Genomic DNA, 25,763 nt, shown 5'->3' on the forward strand with positions numbered 1-25,763 from the left:
GGACGGAGGTGGTGTTAATGAGATAAAGAAAAGAGGAGGAGGAAGGGATTTTTGTTAAGTATGAATTCAGTTTGGGACATGTCGGTTTTGAGGTGCTTGTGGTCTGTCCCAGGGAGGTGTCTTTTAGGCATTTAAGTGTTTAGGTATGGCTTTCGGGGTACAGGTCTTGGAGTGGGGATATTAGGTTTAAAATTCATTAATTTATCAAGAGCAGTGAAAAATCAAGGGAGTGAATGAGGGTACCAGCAAGAGCACATAGGGACGAAAGTAAAGGCAAAGAACAGAATCTGGAGACCTCTAGCTTTTGAGGGTGGGTGGGGGAGGGGAGGCCTGCAAAAGAGGTAAAACTCAACCAGAGTCCTAGGACAACCAGGACAGGGGACTTTGGAAGAGCCAAGACAGCGGTTTCCAGGTTTCCAGGAGAGGGGAGTGGCCAAAGGTGTTAGATGCTAAAGTCAATTAGGTGCTCTCTCTATATCAGTATAAAAGTTATTTATGTAATGGAAAAGGTGATTTATTTGGTGGTTGGCGACTTGTACTGGAAGACTTTTTCTGCTGCATCGGGTTAGCAGTGAAAACTGGAAGACGGTCCTTGAGGATGTAGAAGGGGGTCACCCTGTTACTTGACCTGGAAACCTCCCTAATGATTTCTGCTTCCGCCCCCATCTAGTCAGACCCTGTCTAGCTGTGAAGGCAGGTGCGTGACTCAGACTTCCTGGGTTTGAATCCTGGCTGCATAATTTATCACATGTAAAATCCGGCCCACATTATTTAATCTGGCTTTGCTTCAGTTTCCTTACCTATACAGTGGAGATGATAAAAGTATCTTACAGGATTGTTGAGGGTGAAATGAGTAAAGTGCTTGCTTAATTGAGTGTAAATGACTGGCACAGAATCAGCACTCGGTGAAGGTTAGCTACTTTGAATCCTAAATATCTTTTGAATGTGTTCTCCCTGGAACATTAAAAAAAAAAAAAACTTGGGTAATTTATATATAATACATTCATCTGTTTTCTGTGTAGAGCACTTTCTAATAAATTTATAAAATTATGCAGCCATAACCCCAGTCCAGTTTTAGACCATTTTCATCACTCCAGTAAAATCTCCAATGCCCATTTCTAGTTAATTTCCATTCCCATCTCAGCCTTAGGCAACCACTTATCTGTTTTCTTTTTGTGTAGAGATCCCCTTTTCTGGGCATTTCATATAAATGGAATTGCACAATATGTGGCCTTTTGTGTCTGGCTTCCTTTACTTAATTGTTTTTTAGGTCTACCCATGTCATAGCATATATCAGAACTTCTTTTTATTGTGAATTAATTGTAGTCCATTTGTTTACCCATTTGCCAGTAGGTGGGTATTTGTTTCCACTTTTGCTATTATGAATAATGCTGCTCTGAACATTCTCATGCAAGTTTTTGTTGAGACATACGCTTCATAGCTTCGTAATTGGTCCTTTAGCCTCCCTCAGGGGTCCTTCTGCTTTTGTTCTTGTCCTCCTCCAATCTGTTTTCCACTCTGTAGCTAGAGTGATGTTTCTAAAATGTAAGTCTGATTGTGCCATTACCCTGCGTAAAATCCTTCAGTAGTGCCCAGTTGCCCTCAGGATCAAGTTCAAACCCCCTAACTTGAGGATTCACTGAGTTTTCAAAATCTAAAATTTATTTCCTTCTTTTGACCTTCTCTTTCACAAAGCTCCCTCCCCTAGCTTCCTGCTTCAGCTATTCTTTTTTTAAAATCATATTGTTTGATTTATTTAAACATTCTTTCAATTAACCAGGCTTATTGAGGCTCTGGGGATATAATAATAGGACATCCAAATCCTTGCTTTCCAGGAGCTTTCTTCCTAGTGAGGAAGGCAGGCAGTAAACAAGAAAGCATCAGAGAGTGGTAAGTGCTAAAAAGAAAATAAAAAAGGATGATACGATAATAATGGGGGGAGGGACTCTCACATCTGGAGTGAGTGTTCTCAGAGCCTGCTTGATATCTCCACTTGCTGTCTAATGGTGGGAAGTGCTGTTGTTTAACTGTCCCTTTACGCTGTACCCCCTTAGAGTACTCTCATCCTGCTCCTTCTCTTCCTAACCACTCTTTCTCCTCCTCGGCTGCCCATCCAGCCCCCTTCCCAAAGCCTGGCCAGATGCCCTGCCCACCTGCCCGTTATGCCGTCTGTCCTTCCATTACAGGCCAACTGACCCAAGGAACATCCTTCATATCATATTTAAATTCATGATGGTTTACTTCTTCTCCACTTGAAGCAGCTTGATGACGTTGAATACCTGAAGTCTAGTCTGTTCATGGCCCAAAGTTGGTGCAGGATGAAATTTGAAAGAGGGATTGTTTGTGGTTAGCCTTGAACAGGACGGAGGGAGGGACATTATTTCCTTGGGACTGGAGGGAGGGAAGGAGCTAAGGCCTGCTGCATGTGGAAATTAATTTGTAGGATGAAGGGGAAAGTTGAAGGAGTTCTGATGACTTACATTTTCTCAGCGATTGCAATTTAGTGCATAGTATAAAATGAGGAAAAGAGGTATTTATAACAAGCAATTAGCAGTGCATTAGAAGAAGTAAAAAAGTGGTGCTGTGGGGTGCATCTTGAAATCTTAAAACTTCTTAACTTGCTTTTAGTTTTATAGCTGTTAGATTTAGTCTAATTTCTCCAGGCCGTTTGTTTTATATATATGGCTATGGATGGCTGAATTACTTGGATGCCATTGTGCTGTTTCCTTGTTCTTCTGTAATGGATTTTATTTTGGTGTTGCTTTTCAGCTTTCGGAAAATGTGATTGATCGTATGAAGGAAACCTCTCCATCTGGCCCGAAGTCTCAGCGGTATTCTGGTGCTTACGGTGCCTCAGGTACTTTGGAATTTTAATTTCTGAATTTTTAGTAGAAAAATTTACAAGTGGTAAAAGTTCACTCAATAGTCAGGTTCTTCTGTATGTCTGACTTGTTATTTGGATGTTGAGCTTTTTATAGTTGTCTTTCTTCGGTAACCAACCATGGGTATTGGTTCCCGGGCCCCCTTGGATACCAGAATCAGTCCCTTATATAAAGTGGGTAGTAGTTGCCTATAACCTATGTACATCCTCTCTTATATTTTAAATCATTTCTTAAATTATTTATGATGACTAATATACTGTAAATGCCCTGTGAATTGTTTTAAATACAATGTAAATGCTATATAAATAATTGCCTGCGTGGCAAATTCAGATTTTGCTTTTGGGATATTCTGGAGTTTTTATTTTTTCCTGAATGTTTTCAATCTGGTTGGTTGAGTCTGTGGATATGGAGGCCCAACTGTACTAGTGATCATTACTGGGGATTCTTTTTCTCTCTTTTCTCTTTCATTTTTTAAAAGTTTTATTGAAGTATAGTTGATTTACTATATTGTGATAATTTCAGCTGTAACAACAAGGTGATTAAATTATGCATATACACACATTCATTCTTTTTCAGATGATTTTCCCATATAGATTATCACAGAATATTGGGTACAGTTTCCTGTGCTATACACTGGGGTTTCTTTTAAAATGCTTTGCACCAGGGAGTTCCCATCGGGGTTCAGTGGAAGTGAATCTGACTAGTATCTGTGAAGACACAGGTTCGATCCCTGGCATCGCTCAGTGGGTTAAGGATCTGGTGTTGCTGTGGCTGTGGTGTAGGCTGGTGGCTACAGCTCCAATTCAACCCCTAGCCTGGGAACTTCCATGTGCCGCAGGTGTGGCCCTAAAAAAAAAAAAAAAAAAAGCAGCAAATAAATAAATTCATAAATACAATGCTTTGCGCTAAACATAGAGTGAATCTACTTTTAGTCTTTGGGATTCTTTTTTTTTTTTTCTCTTCCAGCTCCTGAATCCTTTATTAGGCTTTGGAAGTTTATTTCATATATCTTTTTGTGTGAAGTGGGTTGCTTATAGGGATATTAAAGGTTTAGGAGTAAATATTTATTAAACAAAAAAATGAACTTAGATAGTAGTGATTCATTGTTTCCAAATGGTGAAAAATCTCTAATGAGTTTATATTCTAATAGATTTCTTCTCAATTTATAAAGTTTATTCCTTCATAGTCTTTTTTCTTTTTTTTTTTTTTTTTTTTGTCTTTTTGCTATTTCCCTGGGCCGCTTCTGCGGCATGTGGAGGTTCCCAGGCTAGGGGTCTAATCGGAGCTGTAGCCACCGGCCTACGCCAGAGCCACAGCAACGCAGGATCCGAGCCGCGTCTGCAACCTACACCACAGCTCACGGCAACGCCGGATCGTCAACCCACTGAGCAAGGGCAGGGCTCGAACCCGCAACCTCATGGTTCCTAGTCGGATTCGTTAACCACTGCGCCACGACGGGAACTCCCATAGTCTTAATTATTGATGAAAATGTGGTGTTAAATGAAATCCATAGAGAGTTATTGTCTCATTTTATCTGTGGATCCTGCAGGATAAGAGACTATTTCTCTTCCCTCTCCTCTCCTACCCCAGTCATCTATTCATCCAACTATTATTTATTGAGCCCCTCCGATGCATTGGGCACTGTTCTTGTTGCTGCTATATGGATGGACATACCGTTTCTTGGTGAAATGACAATGAGAAAATAGTTGGAATGATTGATCTTGGATTAAGTGAGGATTTTCGTTATCTATTAGAAAGGGACATTATGTGGTAAATCTGGCTACAAACTCAAATACTTTGAGAAACATAAGTTGCTGCCCAAATGCCATTCACTTGGGGACAGTGTAACCCTCTTACTAATCATTAAGTCAGTAACCATGCGTTGAGCTTCTGATGTGTTTAGAGGAGAAGGTGCCAAGATGATTGAGAGATAGTTCTTGTCCTTTTGAAACTTACTGTTTAGTAGCCTCCTTAAGAAGGGTTTGTAGTTCGTTAAAGTGGAATAGAAAGTGACCATTCTGTCCTCTCTGGGACCCATTCTTTGGCTTCTGGGCCACACTGTTGGTTTTCCTCCTACCTTACTTGCATCCTCAGTGTAGTCATCTTTACTGATTTCCACTAACTAGTCTTATCAAATTGTATGCCTTTCGAATCATTATGTAGGTTCCCATGACTCCCAAAAGTATATCTCTAGCCCTGACCTTTCCCTGAAACTCGACTTAGACACCTGCCTACTTTAAGTCTCCACTTAGTTTTCTTCAGCTTAAACCTTTTCTTCTTCTTCTTCAGGGTTGCTTCTCTTCTCCGTCTTTCCCAGTACATGGCACTGGGATTCATTGTTGTTTTCTTTTTCTTAATTCTTATATTAGGCCTTAGGCTGGTCTTGTGAGCTCCATCTCCAAAATATGTGTGGATATGCTCTTTGCATGTCCATCTTCACTGCTGCAGCTCCGGTTGAGATAACTACCATCTCTTCTTACCTTGTCTTTTGCAGAAGCCTCTTAACCGGCTCCCTACTTGTACTCTTGTCCTCCCTCTATGCTTTGCTCAGCATCTTTAAAGAAATGAATCAGTTTATGTCACATCCTGGCGGTAGGTCTCCATGGTATTTGGATGTATTTGAATTTTTTGGCTTCTGAGGTACACCATGACTGGTCTCTCTTTGCTTTTCCAACATCATCTTCTGATATATGGATATTTTAAAATTGGTATTTTATCTTAATATCTTAGATTTCTTTTCTACCTGTTTTGTTAAGGGGGTAAAATGATCAAGAGATAGTGCTTAAATAACACTTAAATAATGCTTATTATGCGCCAGTTACTCTGCTAGATTCTTTATGTCTTATCTTGTGTAATTTGTGTAACTCTTTGAGGAAGGTACTGTGTTAAGCCATTTTAAATGAAAGGCAATTGAGACTTGCAGTGATTGTCTTGTCCAAAGTCACACTGCTGGTGAGCAGTGGAGGTGATAGTTGAATTCAAGTCTGTTTGACTCCAGAGCAAATGATGTAAACTGTTCTGTTTTATTATAATTTGAATAACACTTTGCTTCATTTGTAGAAAGGATGTGACAAATTAGTTGGAGAAAAAGAGCTGCCTTTTTAGTGATATTCTGCTTGAGTTTGGAAGGTACCTTCTTTCTATAAATGATTGTTGGTTCTTCTCGTATTTTTCCATCTTGGCTTTCATACAGCAGTGAGTCGGAGGAAAGGAAGTATTTTCCCTCTTGGGTTAGTTGCTTAAACTGATCCTTGGAGAAGTGGGTGTGGGTGGGGATGCTTTTTGTAAATGCTCGTGGTATGGCCTCCAGAGCATGACACTGACATTGTGAAAGGTTCTGGCTGTTCTGAGGAATCCGTCCCTTCTCATTTCTAGGTTTGACATGACTGATGAACTCGTTGGTCCATGACCAAGCCTGGGCACTAAAGACTCTTTGAATGCCACCTTATGTTTTGTTGGTTGGGTTAGAACTTCACTGTCTAAATGGTAGCCATATTATGATTTAAATTAAAACTAAGTAAGATGAAATGAAATAAAAATATCAGCTCCTCTGTCACATGAGTCACATTCCAGTGCTCAGTAACCACCTGTGGCTTGTGGCTGTCATGTTGGACAGTGGCCTGTTGGACATTTTGGACATCTAGGACATTTTCTTTTCTTTCCTTTTTTTTTCTCTTTTGTCTTTTGTCTTTTTAGGGCCACACCCACGGCATATGGAGGTTCCCAGGCTAAGGGTCTAATTAGAGCTGTAGCCGTTGGCCTACACCACAGCCACAGCAACGCCAGATCCGAGCCGCATCTGTGACCTACACCACAGCTCATGGCAATGCCAGATCCTTAACCCACTGAGTGAGGCCAGCGATCGAACCCGCAACCTCATGGTTCCCAGTAGGATTCATTTCCGCTGCACCAAGACGGGAACTCCTATCTAGGACATTTTCATCATTGCAGAACATTCTGTTGCACAGCTTTAGTCTAGAATTTATCAGTGCTTGGCCTTGTGAGCTTTTTCAGGTGATTTTAATGATGTGGTGGCTGAGGTAAGGAGCTTAATGTCTCTCTGTTTGTGAATCTTGTTTCCTGCCCGTTTCCACATCTGGGCTCCCTTGGGTGTAGGTAAGTGGGCACTTCAGGGAATATTTCCCTGAGGTTTGCTGTTTTCACCTCAGTCTTTAGCACAGCTTCCTGACCACTGTGTTAGGAGTGTATTTGAGGAACTGGTTTCCTCAACTCAGAGTAGCTGGTGAACACCTGTATGCCCTCATGTCATGCAGATACTTGGTTTTTCTCTCTGCAACTGTGGAAAAAACAAAGCTATCAGTGCAGGCTCTTGAAGTATATTTCCCTTACTCATTCCAAACCAACCCGAGGAAAGAACTAAGATTTGATGTACTATTTTGAAATGATCTTGCCTTTAGCTTAAGAATGTAACTAGACTATGTGCAAATTAACAAAGATTTATGCTTCTTAAAATTTAAAAAATATGTTTATAAAAGTAGAAAGGCTCAAAGTTTGTTTTCTTCAGCATTTGGGGTTTTAGTTAGTACCCAATAATAGATTTTTTTTTAAGATTTATAATTTAGATGTGTAATGAAATAATTTTTCAAGTCTGCAAAAATAATATTGATAAAAATGTTATCAACCTTTTCTACATTTTCCATGTCAAGTAAATTACATATTAAATGTGAGTTGAATTTTTAATATTTGTTAAAATGCTTTCTTTCTTGCAGGGTTTTCATTCATTACAGCCTTAGGCTATTCATATGTGCGAATTTAGCTGATGGACTAAGAGTTCTAGGATTTCTTTATAGGAACTGAGTTTTGTCATATATATATTGTTTTGAGAATGTAATTTATGCTTTAAGAAAGTGATTTCTTTTAAAGACTTTGCTGAAACTGTTTTTTGCCAAACCTTGAACCTGATCAATGACTCGTTGCAGTAAGTATTTGCATGTAAAGCTTTTCAGGCAAAATAATATACTGTGTGACACACAGCAGATTGTAATGCCACTTTAATAAATGAACATGCTCTAAAGAACTTAACTGTGTCCTTGCTGCCTCAAATTCTTTGCTGTGTTATGTGCTTCAACTATATTGGTTTGCTTTTTCACCAGGGGATTTTTTTTTTTTTTCCTTTTTTTGGCCAGTCGTGGCGTATGGAAGTTCCTGGGTCAGGGTTCGAATCTGAGCTGGAGCTTCGACCTACCCCACAGCTGCAGCAGTGCTGGATCCCTACCCCACTGTGCTGGGCCACCAGAGACAAGCCAGATCATTAACCTACTGTGCCGTAGTGGGAACTCTGGGAATTTTTTTTTTTCTCCCAGGCTGACATAAGGGGATACCTTGCACAGAGTTATAAACTTATATTTTCATAAACATCTTACATTTTTTTTGTCTTTTGTCTTTTTTTTTTTTTTTTTGTTGTTGTTGTTGCTATTTCTTGGGCCGCTTCCGCGGCATATGGAGGTTCCCAGGCTAGGGGTTGAATCGGAGCTGTAGCCACCGGCCTACGCCAGAGCCACAGCAACTCGGCCACAGCAACTTGGGATCCGAGCCGTGTCTGTAACCTACACCACAGCTCACGGCAACGCCGGATCGTTAACCCACTGAGCAAGGGCAGGGACTGAACCCGCAACCTCATGGTTCCTAGTCGGATTCGTTAACCACTGCGCCACGACGGGAACTCCATCATCTTACATTTTTTGATTTTAAAAATCAGTGTTGGAGTTGATTTTTTTTTTCCTTTCCACCTTGATTCTTTAGTTTTTCTGGCTTATAGTGAGGTCAGACCTCTGGTGTTTGAGCCTACCTAATGCTGAGGAAACTGTCCCCAGATCAATATGAAGAACCAGACAGGAATGATATTAGGAGGCTGTTTGTTGGTTTCCTGAGCCACTAGCAACCAGATAAAAATGATGAATCTGAAAAAGACAAACGAACTCATTTTTATTATTATCGTCACTGTGCAAGTTTCTTTGTACATTTCTTGTCATTGGGAAAAATAAGAAAGATTTGCTGATTCGCGTTAAGTATATCACTGAGATCTAAGTCTTTGGCAACCTTAACAAATTACAGGAAACCAATTTAAGCAGGAAATAGCACAGCCCAAACTAAACAGCCAATTTAGGGAAACAGATTCATCTATATATTCTATGTATTTTTCTCCCAGAATCTGGCCCTCCTAGTTATTTTTAAACAGCTCTTTAAGGCTCATTTAGGTCTGACATTGTAGGGAGAGTTCGCAGTAACAAGCTGCACTTGTTCCTTTGACTTGAATTACATGAACTGAAAGGAGGTGCAGTATCCCAGTTTCCAACTTTTAGCATGTGAAACTGTTGATGCAACATTGCACTTAATATTTTTTCTTTTGCTTGTGCTGTAGTTTGCTTGATACTTCCAAAGGAAGAAATGCATACACTATTGATTTAAAGGTTTGATCTAAATCATTGTCTAGTCAGGAAATTCTGTTCTTAAAAAGAAATCCATGGGAGATCCCTTTGTGGCACAGCGGAAACGAATCCGACTGGTATCCATGAGGATGCTGGTTCACGCCCTGGCCTTGCTTAGTGGGATAGGGATCTGGCATTGCTGTGTGCTGGTGGTATCGAAGACGTGGTTCAGATCCCACATAACTGTGGCTGTGGCGTAGGCCAGCAGCAGTAGCTCTGATTAAACTTCAATATGCCTTGGGTTGAGCCCTAAAAAGGAGAAAAAAGAGTAAGAAAAGAAATCCATAAACAGTTTACATTTTTTAAACTAGACGTTCTTTTATTTTTTATTATAGTTGATTTGCAGTGTTCTGTCAATTTCTGCTGTACAGCAAAGTGATCCAGTTTTATAAGTATATATATTTTTCTCACATTGTCTTCCATCATGTTCCATCACAAGTGATTGGATATAGTTCCTGTGCTACACAGCAGGATCTCATTGCTTTTCCATTCCAAATGCAGTAGTCTGCATCTGCTAAGCCCAAACTCGTAGTCCATCTCACTCCATTCCCCCTCTTGCTTGGCAACCACAGTGTTCTCCATGTCTATGAGTTTGTTTCTCTTCTATAGGTAGGTTCATTTGTGCCATATATTAGATTCCAGATATAAGTGATATCATATGGTATTTGTCTTTCTCTTTCTGACTTATTTCACTTATCATGAGAATCTCTAGTTCCATCTGTGTTGCTGCAAATGGCATTTTTTTTAATGGTTGAGTAGTATTCCATTGTATATATGTACTGCATCTTCTTAATTCATTCTATGTCTTGGGTGTTGTGAATAGTGCTGCAGTGAACATAGGGGTGCATGTATCTTTTGAATGAAAGTTTTATCCGGATGTATGCCTAGGAGTGGGATTGCTGGATCATATGGTGGTTATATATTTAGTTTTCTGAGGAACCTCCATACTGTTTTCCACAGAGGTTGTACTAGTTTACATTCCCACCAACAGTGTATGAGGGTTCCCTTTTCTTCACACCCTCTTTGGCATTTGTTATTTGTAGGCTTGTTAACTATAGCCATTCTGACTGGTGTGAAGTGGTACTAAACAGTCTACATTTAATGGATAGTTGAACTCCTGTTGTTAAAGTTCCATCAGTCAACAGGTGATGGATCACAGCATGGCAGTAATCTTTGACTTCAGGGAGCTATCAGTTTGGTCAAAGCATCTTTAACATTATAGTGTAGTGAATAAGTGCTAATGTAGTACCCTCCACCTGCTCAGCTAATATTTTGGAGTAGATGGGAGGTCCCGCCGTGGCTTGGTGGTAATGAACCTGACTAGTATCCGTGAAGACACAGGTTGGTTCCCTGGCCTCGCTCAGCAGGTTAAGGATCCTGTGTTGCCATGAACTGTGGTGTGGGTCGCAGATACAGCTCAGATCTGGCGTGGCTGTGGCTATGGTGTAGGCTGGCAGCTGCAGCTCTAATTTGACCCCTAGCCTGGGAACTTGCATATGCTATGGCTGTGGCCCTAAAAAGACAAAAAGTAAATAAATAAAAAATACAATATTTTGAAGCATACAAATGAATATGTATTGAGATAGCATATATAAGTGGTCTAGAAAATGTTTTAGGATTTCAGAGAATGAAGGTCAAGAGCTTAGCAGGCAGGCCCTATGGGGAGTGGACCTGAGCCAGACCTTGAGGATAAGAAGTTGTTGGTGTTGAAGGCGACTGGCAGAGTCAGTACACAGACCAGGTAAAGGATTCAAATAGGGGTTTCATGGGTGGGAAGGCTGGCGAAGTTAAGGAGGTTAATCTTAGCATGTAGGGCTTAGTGGCTACTGAGCTGTTTCATTTAATTTTAGGATGCCAGGTTCAGAAAGTTGTTTTAGTTGCTACTTTTCACATATACTCAGATATTAATAATATTTTTATGGCTGAAAATGCAGTGCTGATTGTCTCATTGATATTTTTATATTTAACAACCAAATCTAAATAGTAAGAATACGTGTTTTCCACCATAGTCCTGAGGAAAATCATTTTCATAAAAAAACAAGCAGCCTCATAAGCATTTTTATTTGTCCTTAACTGGCCTTAAAAAAAAGTTGTCCTCAGCTACTTGAAACCATGGAAGGTGTAAAACAGAAGCTTTCTGAGCAGAGAAGTTGAAGTGGTACAGGTGGATTCTTGGAAGGATAATGTAGCAAAAGTTGGAAATTGGGGAGTGGGAAGAGAGCCACCACATGCTTGAGGTAGAAGAGGGTTTGGGTGGATTTGTGGAGCAAGGCCACATGGCTGCTTAGTGGCAAATGCACACTTCTGCCATTTCGCCCCTGGTCTAAGGTACTTTCCCCAGTGCCACTTGATTCATCAGTCTTTGTGTTATATTAAGAAACCAGCACAAATTTAAATTCATTCTATTTTCAAACTGAGAGAGCATAGGAAACTAAGAAAAATGGAATAAATTATGACAATATAGTGTATATCCCATGGTATTTTGGGATGGTTAAAAGGGGCGTCATACAGGAAAGCAAAAGCTGCAGCAGAAGAGGAAAGGAATTACAGACAGAGAAGCTTAGTAGGTCCTGAAATGTCAGCAAGTCACTCCTTCCAGTAGTTTTCTGTGACTTGAAACTTCTGCCTTTTGATTTCTTAGTTAACTGATTGACCACTGACCTCAGGTGCCTTTTATTAAATTGTCAGAGGCCCCCTGCCCTGCAACTGCTGTGGTATAATTTGCTTTGCATTAGTGCTTCCAAGTGGTATGAAATCAAGTGGGCCAGACATTCCCTACCTATTCCTAAGTTACTGGAAATAAGCAGCCCTTTTGTTAGGCATGTTGCTACTGTATTTCAGAAATATAGTTATACCATGGAATCATAGTGCTCAGAAGCTGGAAGGAAGTAACTTCAGTGATTAGGGGAGAAGAGATAAGCTGTTTTAGACGCCCCCCCCAATTGCTGCTGTGCATTTTGAATTATGGGATAGTGGATTATATTTTCTGATAGAACAAGTGTTGTTATTGGGTATAACAATCGAGTGAATCATGGCTATCACTCATAATATATCATAAACCACAAAGAGAAAACAGCTCTAAAGTATAAGTTTTATAATCATGCTTCAAGGTTTATAAAATATCAGACATTAATTATATAAGCAGCTCTAGTGGATTATAAAGTATAGGGCATACAATACATAGAACCCCACTATTTTTTATTTAGATTTAATATGCCAGTTGTAAAGTGAACTCTTCATTTTTTGGCCACCCCATGGCATATGGAGTTCCCGGGCCAGGGATCAGATCTGAGCTACAGTTGTGACCTACACCGCAGCTGCGGCAATGCCAGATCCTTAACCCACTGTGTCCCAGCACTCCAGAGATGCCGCCGATCCTGTTGCACCACAGTGGGAACTCTTTTTTTTTTCTTTTTATGGCCTCACTTGTGGCATATGGAAGTTCCCAGGTTAGGGGTCAAATTGGAGCTCCTGCTGTCAGCCTACACCACAGCCACAGCAACACCAGATCCAAGCTGCATCTGCAACCTGTGCCACGGTTTGGGGTAACGCTGGATCCTTAACCCACTGAGTGAGGTCAGGGATCGAACTGGCATCCTCACAGAGACTAACATGTTCTTAACCTGCTGAGCCACAGTGGGGACTCCTGAACTCTTGGTTTACAGTATTTGTGCCTTTCTTGAAATTTGCTGGACTTTGAGCACATGACCTGCACGGTCCAGATCTCGTCAAATAAATTGCCCAAGAGAATTTTGAATATTTTCATGCTACAAGTAGAGGTATTCAAAATCAACCCATTGACCCTTTCACCTGTCAACCAAATAGTAGGTTATTATTGTTGGTGAAGATGTTTTTCCTTGTAAACAACGTTTTTAAAAAGTAAGGACTGACCCAGCATTTCATGTCTTCTCTTGACCCTTTCCTGTCTCCCTGGTTTATTCAGAGTTACACATCCAGTGCTCTGTATTAGGCCAGCTCAGTGCTACCAGGAAACAGTAAGTGCTTGTAAGTCCTCTTTTTAAACCTGTTCTCCCCCCAGGGCTACTTGACACCTGGTTGACAGCTGTCACTGTACCTGAGTGTATTTTGAAAGGCGTTGGGAACCCATGTGGATCATTACAGTAAGACTTTTCAAACTTTTTCACAGAATTGCTGTGACATGCTTAAGACAGTGTGCTGGTTCTGTGTGCCCTGGCACCCCTGACTTGAGTGGTTAAATTGAAATATGGGTTTTAATTAGCCAGCATCAAATAATTGGAGTTGGAAATTTCAGGGTAGTAGCAATAACCCTCTCCTTTACTTAAAGGCCTGATGTGACTAGGACATCTTGCAGGTGGTATGGTGGGGAGCTGATGGTTGCTGAGAGCCCCTATCTGTTGACGTTGTTTGTGGGACTTAGTTGCTTTGTTTTATTTATTTATTTATTGCTGGTTCACCCCCATTGTTGTTATAGTCCTTCAGGGGATACCCACATCTAATGAGTAGCAGCAGAGCCTGGTGCTGCAGTTTCCTTTTTCTGGTTTCAGGTTTTAGGACAGTTTCTCCCATCCCTGATGTCGTTGTCCTAGTCTAGCACCATCCTGCCTGTTCTGTCTCTTGCTTGAGGTCCTAGCCTTCAGTCTCGCATTCATAGTCTATTCTCCCTGCCACCCTAGTAATCCTTCCACAGTGTAAAACCAATCAGATCATCCTTCTGTTTAAAGCTTGAGAGGTTCCCCTTCCCCTGGGGGGAGTGAAGTCAGGATTTCTTTTATGTAGCCAACAAGCCATTTCCACTTGAGTGTCCTGCGTCATCTCCCAGACCTCCCTCTGTCATGTTGAACTCTCTGCTGAGCCCTGTGGAAGGTTCTTGGGTCCTTGGACTTGTCTTTTTTGGTCTTTGACTGTGTTGTCTCTTCTGTCCGACCACTGTTCCTCGAACTATCTACCCCAGCCCCAGCCCACCACTTCACCTCCTACCTGACTTGTCTGGCCAACTCTTCCTCATTGTTCAGATATCTGCCTAGAAATCACTTGGGGAGTTTTTTCTGACTCCAAGTCTGGGTCAGAAGTGCCTCCTGTGGGGTCGCACAGCAGCTCGTGTGTGCTTTCCTGTCATAGCACCCAGCACGTGCTGCTGTGATTGTGACTTATGACCCCTCTCCCTGAGATTCCACAGCTTTCATTTACTCACCTGTCCTCTCAGGACCTCCTTTTATGACGCTTTTTTCCTGCACTTCCCCTTGCCTTGGTGTGGACTTCTCTTTGCTGAGTTGAAAAGCAATTACTTCTTCGCTGTAGGTGAACCAGTTGAGGGCAGATAATTAGGCAAAATGGGATGAAAGAATCTCAGATGGTTGAGGGGATTTCTCTTCCTTCAAGAGCTCCTCTTCACTCTCTCTTCTTACATTTGGCTTCATCTCAACTTATTTTTTTTTGTCTTTTTAGGGCCACACCTATGGCACATGGAGGTTCCCAGGCTAGGGGTCTAAGGGTCTAATCAGAGCTGTAGCCGCTGGCCTACACCACAGCCACAGCAACGTGGGATCCGAGCCACATCTGTGACCCACACCACAGCTCACGGCAATGCTGGTCCTTAACCCACTGAGCGAGGCCAGGGATTGAACCTGCAACTTCATGGTTCCTAGTTGGGTTCGTTAACTACTGAGCCACCACGGGAACTCCTCATCTCAACTTCTGACTCAACGTCATAACTTTGTCTTTCTTGGAGTGCTCTCATTCACTTCCTCAAGGCCCTGCGGCCAGCTGTATGAAACCTGGGGGTTTGGCTCCTGGAAACTCAGGAATGTTGAGGATTGGTTTGGCTTCTGCATGAGGATTGGAAGGAAGACCCACTGCCTGCATCCCCTTAGGCCAGTAGGGGAGGACTGGGCCATCAGGCAGCTGGCTCCCCTGTATGTTCAAACCCATAAATAGCTAAGTGTTAACTAACAGTGATAGAAGAAAAATCAAGAATTTGGCTTGGCTTATGTGGACATTTCCCCCATGCATCTTGTGTTCTCCTTATGGCCGTGTGCTAGAGTGACGATAGTTCATGTATATCTGTATCAGATGTGCTCTACACCTTACTTGGTAGTTCCACCAAATCCTTCAGATGTAATTAGTCACAATGTTGACATAATGGTCATTATGACCATCATGACTTTAAAAAATAAGGTAAAATATTAATTGCTATATGTCGCTTTTGAGGAAGAACCCGAGGAATGATATGACAGTCACTTGCTGTAATCAGGATAGATTTGATTTAATTAAAAATATTAAAGCAGTATTTGAGATTGACAGTTTACCCAAAACATTTTTACTGTTTTATTAATGCAACCAGCTAGATTATGGATTCTAAATAGTATCCTTATAGTTATTGAAGGAAATTAATTTAACAAAATCAGAGTTGTTAAAACTCTCCAAGAGCACTTATTTCGTTTTCCTTCTTAAAACTTGTCCTTTTAACAAGAAGAGATGGCTTTAACTGTGTGTGTACAGTACACACACCTGCAGACATATTAAGGCCAATCAATTTGGTCTTTTTCTGTGGTAGGAAAAATGAGACTGGCTGAGCAGCTTTTGTTTAATTTTGTAGGACAACATAGATATCTATTGGACATAAAGTGTTTTTCTTTCTTTCTTTCTTTTTTTTTTTTTTTTTGATCTTTTTATCTTTTCCAGGGCCGCACTGGTGGCATATGGAGGTTCCCAGGCTAGGGGTCAGTTGGAGCTGTAGCTACTGGCCTACACCACAGCCACAGCAACGCCAGATCCGAGCCATGTCTTCGACCCACACCACAGCTCACAGCAATGCCAGATCCTTAACCCACTGAGCGAGGCCAGGGATCGAACCCGCAACCTCATGGTTCCTAGTTGGATTTGCTGACCATTGAGCCACAGCGGGAACTCCCATAATATTTTCTTTAACTTTTCTAAATCGCATATTGACTTCTCTGGGAATTTTATGCAATTGAGCCCATAAACTATACTTGTGACAATTTTACTCAACTTTTCTAAAAAGGATGCTTTAATATTTTTTCTCAGAAACTTCTTAGAGTGATTATTATAAGATTATGGGAGGTTGTAATTCTCTTCTAATGATTATTCTTTGACCTTTGACATACTTTATTGGTTTATTAATAAAAAAATCTTAAAAATAGGCCTGTGTAATTAAAAAACAATTTTTATCAAGTCTTATAAACATACAAATGATAAATTCCTTTCTTTAATTCTTTCTTGTGCTGTTAAACATTATACCTCTGCTGATTTAGCCATTATTACATAAACCGTCTTCATCTTTCTGCAAAAATGGCAAAGTAAAACTTTAAAAAGCAGTAATTTTTAAAATTGCTTTTTTGGGTTGTTGTTGTTGTTGATTGTTGCTAGTAGGACTTTGACCTGAACCTTTTTTTTTTTTTTTTTAGGGCTGTGCCCATGGCATATGGAAGTTCCCAGGCTAGGGGTCAAATTGGAACTGCAGCTGCCAGCCTACACCACAGACACAGCAACTCAGGATAAGAGCTGTGTCTGCGACCTACACCATAGCTCACGGCAATGCTGTATCCTTAACCCACTGAGCGAGGCCAGGGATCAAACCCATGCTTTTATGGATGCTAGTTGGGTTGTTACCACTGAGCCACAATGGGAACTCCTACCCTGAACCTTTTGATTGAGAACTACCTTCTCCTACTCTAAGTAAAATTCTTTTAGTTGAACAGCACAGAGGCTTCTGTGGTGCTCAAGCCTACAATATTATTTTTGAAGTTCCTCAGGAAGCATGATTTGTACTGGATTAGCTAGACCCAGGATGAAGGGTACAAAGGCCGACTGAAACCACCACCTTTGCTTTGCTGGCAGTGATGTCGTGTGATTGTCTGCTTTCAGAAATGGGGTTGCAAAGGAAATGAACCCCGGTTTCTTCAAATAGGAAATAGAAAGGCTGTAGCTGAATTACCTCTGAATAGAAGAACAGAGCGTACATTTAGTGCTCAAAGAGCTTTTGCCACTTAATAATTGTGTCATCTGGTGTAAGTTATCTCAGATTCCTCCAGGATAAGATGGAGAGACTTAATTTCACATGGTTGTCATGGAGACTGAAAGAGATAATGTACCGGTGCTGAAATATAGCAGGTAATCAATAGATATCCTTCTCTTTTTTTTCCTTTTGCATAGTCCAGAGCTCCTCACTGCCCTCTTTCACACCTTCTTGGATGACTCTGTCCAACCTTTCTGTCACACTCTTTGCCTTTCACTTGGTGTTCTGTGCCCTTGTTCCAGCAAACTTTTATTTAGTATCAGCTGTGTTCCTGATGCTGTACTAAGCACTGAGATTTCAGAGATAAACAGAGCAGAACAATGCAGATGGAGATAATGGAGATATCCATGCATCATAAAGAATCAAGGACTAACTCTACCGGGGGAGGTCAGGGTAGACTTCATGAAAGAGATGGTGGTGTTTGAGCTGCATATGGAAGGATGAATAGGAGTTCACCAATCAGACATGATGGCATTGATGGAAGGGGATCGTGGAAAGGAGGAATAGCATTTCTTGGGGGAAGAAATGATGGCTCACAAAGGGCTTAGTGATTTCTGGAAATTATAACTATTTATATTGATTTGGAATGCAGGGACTGAGTGGGAGATCTGAGTACACAGAGTAATTATGGATGGAATAACTGAGCTAAGGAGTATGGATTTGTTCCAGTAGGAAATACCTCCACCCCTATGTTATTTTATTTGATTTTATTTACTCGTGTAGGGGGTGTGTTTGTGTGTGTGTCTCTGTATCTGTGTATGTGTAATCACCTCAGAGGTTGCCTGTCAGAACTTTTCTTGATCCTATTTGCCTTCTCTTCCTCCAAACTCACATAGTATTTTATCTGTGTTTTTCTCTTGGAAGTCACTACTTTCTACATTAAGAAGTATAGTTATTTATTTGTAGCTGTGGTAGCATCTTTACTCTGCAGTAATAAGCTTGAGGGCAGAATCCATCCCTGAAAGCCTAGAGGTCCCATTGTGACCCATATCACATCTGTCTCACATGTGGAAAGTGTTCAAGAAACACTTGACAATGAAATGAATGAGTAGAAGGACCCGAGAGCATCCCCAGCTTCTTCAAAACATCTTTGACCTCAGAAACATTGTGGTCAATGAAAGAAGCCAGTTACAAAAGATGAGGTATGGTATGATTCCAATTTTATGAAATGTCCAGTATAAGCAAATCTATGGACACAGAAAGATGAGTGGTTGCCTAGGGCTCAGGGTATTGGGGAGGGGGTGTATCACAGCCATTAGCAGTACTGCTGATGGTTGCACAGCACTGCAAGTACATTAAGCTGTACCTTAATCCATTGATCTGTATGGGTGAATTTTATGGTATATAAGTTTTTATCTCAATGAAGCTGTTAAAATACTCTTGAAGTCTTGTCACATTTAAAAAAGAGCATATTCAAATGAATATTCTTCTCTGTTGCCGTGCTTGCAGTATATATACACTTAGGGACTTGCATTATGGTATTTATTATTCTGTTTTAAAATTTCGACTTGACTCAGTAGAATGTAGGTAAAGTACAGCTTTGGGAATTTGAACTCCTTTCAGAGAGGCTTGGGCATGTGAGAGGACCCTTTTGAGGAGCCTATGCAGTGACCTCTTTCTCTGACAGAGCAGCACTAGCAGCTGGGTATTTTAGTATCAGCAGAGTAGCATATTGTTGGATGTATGTGAACAGCATGTTTTTATTTTTCACATTTTTGAAGAGGTTTGTCTTTAGGGAGTTCTGCATTGCTCTGTCTCAATAAAAAGAAATACAGCATTTGCAGAAGGAGAAAGAATGGTGCTCTTTTTCTATCATCTTTGGAGTAAGAGAGGGAGATATAGTTTGTTTTTCAGCCTGTTGATCTTGTATTTCTCATTAACAGATACCTCATTTAAAATTTTTTTCTTTTTATGGCTGCTCCTTTGGCATATGGACGTTTCCAGGCTACAGGTCAAATTGGAGCTGCAGCTGCTGGTCTACGCCATAGCCACAGCAGCACTGGATGCTTAACCCATTGAGCGAGGCTGAGGATTGAACGTGCATCCTCTCAGACACTGTGTTGGGTTCTTAACCCTCTGAGCCACACGGGAACTCTATACTTCATTTTTTTTTCTTTTTTTAGGCCTGCACCTGCAGCATATGAAAGTTCCAGGCTATTGGCTGAATCGGAGCTGTAGCTGCCTGCCTGTGCCACAGCCACAGCAACTCAGAATCTGAGCTGCGTCTATGACCTACACCGCAGCTCACTGAGTGGGGCCAGGGATCAAACCCACGTCTTCATGGATACTAGTCAGGTTTGTCACCCCTGAACCACAATGGGAACTCCTCTCCATACTTTTTTTTTCTTTGGTATTTTTAGGGCCATACCTGTGGCATGTGGAGGTTCCCAGGCTAGGGGTCCAATTGGAGCTGTAGCGACTGGCCTACGCCACAGCCACAGGAACATGAGATCCTAGCTGTGCCTGTAACCTACAGCACAGCTCATGGCAGTGCCAGATCCTTAACTCACTGAGTGAGGCCAGGGGTAGAACCTGCGTCCTCATGGATGCTAGTCAGGTTCATTTCCACTGAGCCACGATGAGAACTCCCATACTTCGTTTTTAAAGGCTGTTTTGTACTAGAGCATTGATGAAACCGTATATTAATAAAACATGTGCCCTCAGATAAAGGGTGTAATGTAGTTTTCCTTTGTCTCCCACATTGTAGGAACTAGTAGTTTCTGTGTTGATGAAACAGCAGGGAGCACCTATTCTGGTGTGCTTCTTCATGCAAAATTTAGCCCTCTTGAAAAATGAACAAAGATCATAACCACAAGGTTTCATCATACAGTCTATCCACAAGAAGTCTTGAATGAAATCATCATCAGAAAACTTAATAAAACAGTTATTTCCTGACGCTAAATCACCAAATGTAATCATTTAGGACATTTGCCATTATTATGTGTGCACTTTGCTTTTTCGTATGATTGCCAACTGTCTTTAAAAATGGGATGCTTCAGATTGCTGTTTTGAGGAGGCTCATGTCATCTACTTGACCTTGATTTAGCTTGAATAGTGGCAGTGGGTGGTTCTTCCCCACAGATCTGATTATTATTAGGGTTTCTTCAGAGACTCTCTAGAGCAAAAGCATTGTGTTTGATTTCTCTTCACTTATCCTACAACTAGCAGAGTGTTAGCCAGTGCTTCAGCTTGGGGCTGGATCAGGAGGTCTTTCCAAGTATGAATGGGAGGGCTCACTAGATCTGAGAGAGCCAGAGGCCGAGGGATTTGAAAGGATATTTTCCTAATTGTTTCCAGTGGACCCCCTGGCCCCTCCTATGCATCGTCCAAGAAGTCGCTCAGGTTAACTGTTAAATAAATGCCCAGCACTATGCTTTGGTGGAAGGAGCATGGGTGTTGACAGGTAGATCTTGAGGTCCTGACATGAGCAGGCGTGGGTATTCAGCTTTGCCTCTTACTGTGTATGACCTGAGGGCAGTGTGGTGGTCCTTTCTGAACCTCAGCTTTCCCTAATTTGTGATGCCCAAGAGTGACAGAGCTATCGTCATTGTTCTGTCTTAGGCAATCTCTGATTATTGGAATATGGAACTCAGTGCTTCTTCCCAAAGAAAGAGTGGATGCAGCTGGAAACAATGTTTTAATAATGATTCTTCAGGCTTATAATGGATTTTTGGATTAATGTGGAAACCCAAATACCATTTGACCTTTTTTTTTTTTTTTTTGGCCACGCCTGCATGGCATATGGAAATTCCCTGGGCGAGGGATTGAACCCGAACCAGAGCAGTGACAACAACAACCAACAACAGTTGTCACAGCAGTGGCACCACCAGGGAACTTCGCCATTTGACCTTTTAATGATAAATTTACAGGGAACTTTGCCGCTACTTAGGTGTTGGCACCTATCCATGGCTTGCCATCAAGGTTTCTTTATGGCTTGTGAGACGGCTTGAAATGCCTCGCTTTGGATTCCAATATTTGGGTTCAGATATTGTCTCTATGTAGTTGTGAGACATACAAACAGATATTTGTATACACATATACACACAAACTTGTGTAAATGAAAATAACATGTTAACCGTATACATTAGTGTAGACATTTTTTAACAGTTTTATTAGTAGTTACTGAAGGTTTCTTGAAGTAAATGTAAACTAATGTTTACATTTGCTATTGTGCACAAGGCTGGTGTGGTTGGACAGTCAGGTGAAGGGGTTGTTAATTTACTTTTATAATAGTTAATATAATTTTGGTTTTTGGCTTTTGTTAATCTGTTTTTCCAGGTGTGATAGAGGTGGTTTTTTTTTTTTTTTCTTTTTTCTATTTCAAGAGTTATAACTCTTGGGAGTTCCCTTCATGGCTCAGGGGTTAATGAACCGAACTAGGATCCATGAGGATGCAGGTTTGATTCCTGGCCTTGCTCAGTGGGTTAAGGATCCAGCGTTGCCATGAGCTGTGGTGTAGGTTGCAGACTCAGCTTGGATCCTGTGTTGCTGTGGCTGTGGTATAGGCCAGCAGCTGTAGCTCCGATTTGACCCCTAGCCTGGGAACTTTCATATGCTGTGGATGTGGGCCTAAAAAGCAAAAAAAAAAAAAAAAGTAATAACCCTTACATTTCTTCCCAGTGACATTTAAGCAGGAGGAGGAATTTAGCACAGGTACACGGAACTAATTTCATGCTGTGTCAGGCCATTTTTCAGAGAGGATCAGAGCCTGTAAATGTCTGTTGCAGAGACAGGCAGTGTGGTGCAGGGAGGGGAGCTCATGCTTTGGGACCTGGCAGTTCTGAGTCACCATGGTGACATTGGTTTCCTCATCTCTAGGATTGGGGGACTAAATTGCCTGAGAGGTAACCCGATGCCCAGAACATTGCTCAATAAATAGAGACTATTTAAATTCCTGTGTTACTGGATTGCTGATTGGAAATGAAATCTGATTTTTACCTCTACCTTATTACCGACTAGTTCCTTTACTCTGGACAAGTTTATTTCCGTGAGCCTAGTGTTCTCATCTGTCAACTGGTGGAATGGGCTCTTATCTCTCAGATTCCTTGGATAGATTGTGAGCTCTTTTGATAAGGACCATTTTCATTAATCTTTGTATACCAAAGCTATTACCTGGGGAAAATTTTGTGATCAATGATTGAGATTGCAGGCATGTATATTTTGCCACTCAAGTGGCATGTATATAGTTATATGTAGTAATTTTGAGATTATTTGTATATGTCTCTGAACATTGATAAGTGGAAATTATGTCACTTTTTGGAATTTGTCCCCCAAGCAAGCTGAGATATACTTTTGTCTCTAAAAGTTCATTCATACGTATGTGTGTATGCTTAGAGCTAATGTAATTCATATGTATGTGTCTGCCTAGAGCTAATGTATAAAATTTTAAAATCAAGCAAAAATACATTGAAATGATCAAGGTGCAAGAATATGCATTTTTAAAGATCTATTTATGTTATATTGTTTTACTCAGAATAACTTGGCCAACAACAAAAAAATGCTGTTGGCAGCTTCCAGGTTTTTTTATTATTAGGGCCGCACCTGTGGTGTATGTAAGTTCCCAGGATGGGGGTCAAATTGGAGCTGTAGCTGCCGGCCTACACCACAGCCACAGCAGCTCGGGATCTGAGCTGCATCTGTGACCTACACTATGGCTCCCGGCAACGCTGGATCCTTAACCCACTGAGCAGGATCAGGGTTCGAACCTGCATCCCCATGGTTAGTAGCTGGATTTGTTACTGGTGAGCCGCAACAGGAACTCCCAGCTTCCAGATTTTTTTTTTTTTTTTTAAATTCACTAGAGAATTAGGGAAAAAAATAGTAATTAAAACGGTTCTGTCAAGGTTGGTAGGTCTGAATTTAGCATTCCAGCTGTGTGTTGGTTTGTAGAGATTTGTGTGTCATGCTTTCTGCCCTGGTTTGAGCCAGGGCCTGTTAGAGTGCAGGTAGAGATAGTGCCTTCTGAAATTGGGCCCCAAGAAGTGGCTCCTTGAATGTTGTAGTGCTGGCCTGCAAGAACCTTGTCAGTGTCTGGAAAAGTTGAAAGCTGGCAGGTTGGTTTTTCTGAAAGAGCTCTTCAAGAGTGGAGCACAGCTTTCTCCTCTATGCTGGAAATACTGTGTTCTGTTGAATCTGAGATGCCATTAATTATAGGATAAACCATTATTTTATGTTCTACTGAAAAATAACCTTGACAATTAAGCTGTGATAAAATGCTTTCTTATCCTTTAGAATGTTCATTTCACGTTTTTTGGAGGCACACAGATTAAAAAGGAAAATTGAAGTGAAATGCATTGGTTATGGTACTCTTGAATTTTATTTATGTTCAGAGTCCATGTTTTTGATTTACTCTCTGACTCTTAAGTTGTCATGTCAGTGTATTTCTGCACACTCTTCCCTGCTGTGCCTTCAAGAGCGCTTGTGATGTAGTGTTTCTTAAAAGAGTGCTGCACTATCCACTCTGGAGTTTTCTCCCAAGCTGCTGATGCTCATTTGGCATGGTTTGATGCTACTGCTTTCTTGATCTTACATAGATAGTGTCATGAACTATGTTATGACTGCCACTTGGCCCACTGTAACAGTAAGTTGCCATTAATATCAAAGCTGTTGAAATGTTGAATAATTGTGACTCTTAGAGTTAATGGAATATGGCATCAGTGCACTAGGTGTGGAAGGAACTGAACCAAGGGGTCGGTATTAATAGCAAAGGTTTGGAATGTGGCTATTTTTTTTTTTCTTTAATTATTATTATTTTTTCTTTTTAAGCCTGTACCTGCGGCATATGGAAGTTCCCAGGCTAGGGGTTCGAATTGGAGCTGTAGCTGCCAGCCTCTACCACAGCCACAGCAGTGCCAGATCTGAGCCCGTCTGCAGCCTACACCACAGCTCACGGCAACACTGGATCCTTAGCTCACTGAGCAAGGCCAGGGATCAAACACACGTCCTCATGGATACTAATCGGGTTTGTTACCACTGAGCCATGACGGGAACTCCCTTCTTTATTTTAATGGTTAACAGTTAGGGATATTGTTTGACACACAGTGTTATTCTCTGATCATTTTAATGTACAATTTCCTTTTCTCTCTCATGGACAGTCATAATGGAGATTAATCTTAACCTGAAAAGACAGTCCTGTATTCTCTGTGTGTCCTTTTGCAGCATCTTTCAAATATCAAACTAACTTTGCGCTTCACACATTCGTAGTTTTGTGTACACTTTGAAGGATACAAAGATGACGGAGGCTTGTAGCTCCCAAGGTATTGGCGATTCAATGGGAAATAAGAGTAAACGTAACCGATTAGGATAGCAGAGTCTTGGGGTCTCATTATGGGTGACAAAGCGTTTACTGTGCTTCGTATACTTAAGTAAGCTTCTCCAGTTTTTTTTTTGAGCATAGACAGCTACTGTAACAGAGCATATAAATAGACCTGAAGTAGGAAAAAATTGCTAGGCGCTATTTCCCCTGGATTTATTAAGTTTGTTTGCCTTACATAAATTTAAAAAATGATGTGTCTTAAAGAGATACCACTTAATGTATATGATCCTGGATTGGATCTGAGTCAGGAAGGCCTATAGATTATAGTGTTGAATGTATGACTGCTAATTTCTTAATTTTGATCAAATTGTAGTTACATAAGAGATTGTCCTTGTGTTTTAGAAATCTCCTGGGAATATTTAGGGATAAAGGTTATCATGTCTGCACCTTTCACATGTTTCAAAAGAAAATAATATCTGTGTGTGTGTGTGTGTGTGTGTGTGTGTGTGTGTGTCTGAGTAGAAAGAGAAAATGATCAAATATATCTGGTAAATGTTAATTGGGAAATCCGGGTGAAGGGTACATGTGGATTTTTTGTAGTATTCTTGTAGCTCTTGTAAATTTGAAATGATTTTTAAAAAAAATTATGAAATTGAAAAGCTGTTGAAAAATATCAGGTATATAACACTTTAAATCAACACATTTATGTGGCTTTGGGTCAGATATATGTATATTTAAAAAAAATTTCACTCTCTTGACAGAAACTTGCAAAATGTCCTCACTCTAGTTACCTGCTTTCAGACATCCAGAAGTGCTGTCACTTCGTGAATTTATATACATACATTTATGTGTGTGTATATTTTGAGGCCAGCTTGGGATTATTTAAGCATAGGTTTTCATATTATTGCCATTATCTAAGTACTCTGTCAATACTGTGTCAGAGAGGTTTTAAGTGATTTTTTTGGTGACTGTTCCCTGCACTTATTATATGATAGTGAATTCCCCATGGTCTATGACTAATGATTTTGATGATTTAATTCAGAAAGGCGGTTTCTAAACCAGCTCTTGTGATCCCTTTTGACTTCTTTACTCTTCCCTTATCACTTACTTGTCACTCCCCATTAGGCCAGATTCCTCTTTAAAATCAGTAAAATTCTGCT

The 25,763-nt window shown here is 40.8% G+C and overlaps 1 protein-coding gene across 3 annotated transcripts in view; it reads left to right on the plus strand.

Moving 5' to 3' along the window:
- Nucleotides 1–25,763, plus strand: part of CHCHD3 (coiled-coil-helix-coiled-coil-helix domain containing 3) — a 276,415-nt gene that overhangs the window by 10,825 nt on the left and 239,827 nt on the right. For all 3 annotated transcript variants that reach the window (XM_047763786.1, XM_047763784.1, XM_047763785.1), the window contains exon 2: nt 2,770–2,857. In XM_047763786.1, coding sequence (XP_047619742.1) covers nt 2,770–2,857 — 88 coding nt within the window. The remainder of the gene's footprint in view (nt 1–2,769; nt 2,858–25,763) is intronic.

Source organism: Phacochoerus africanus, chromosome 16 (genome assembly GCF_016906955.1).
Source record: "Phacochoerus africanus isolate WHEZ1 chromosome 16, ROS_Pafr_v1, whole genome shotgun sequence".
NCBI lineage: Eukaryota > Metazoa > Chordata > Mammalia > Artiodactyla > Suidae > Phacochoerus > Phacochoerus africanus.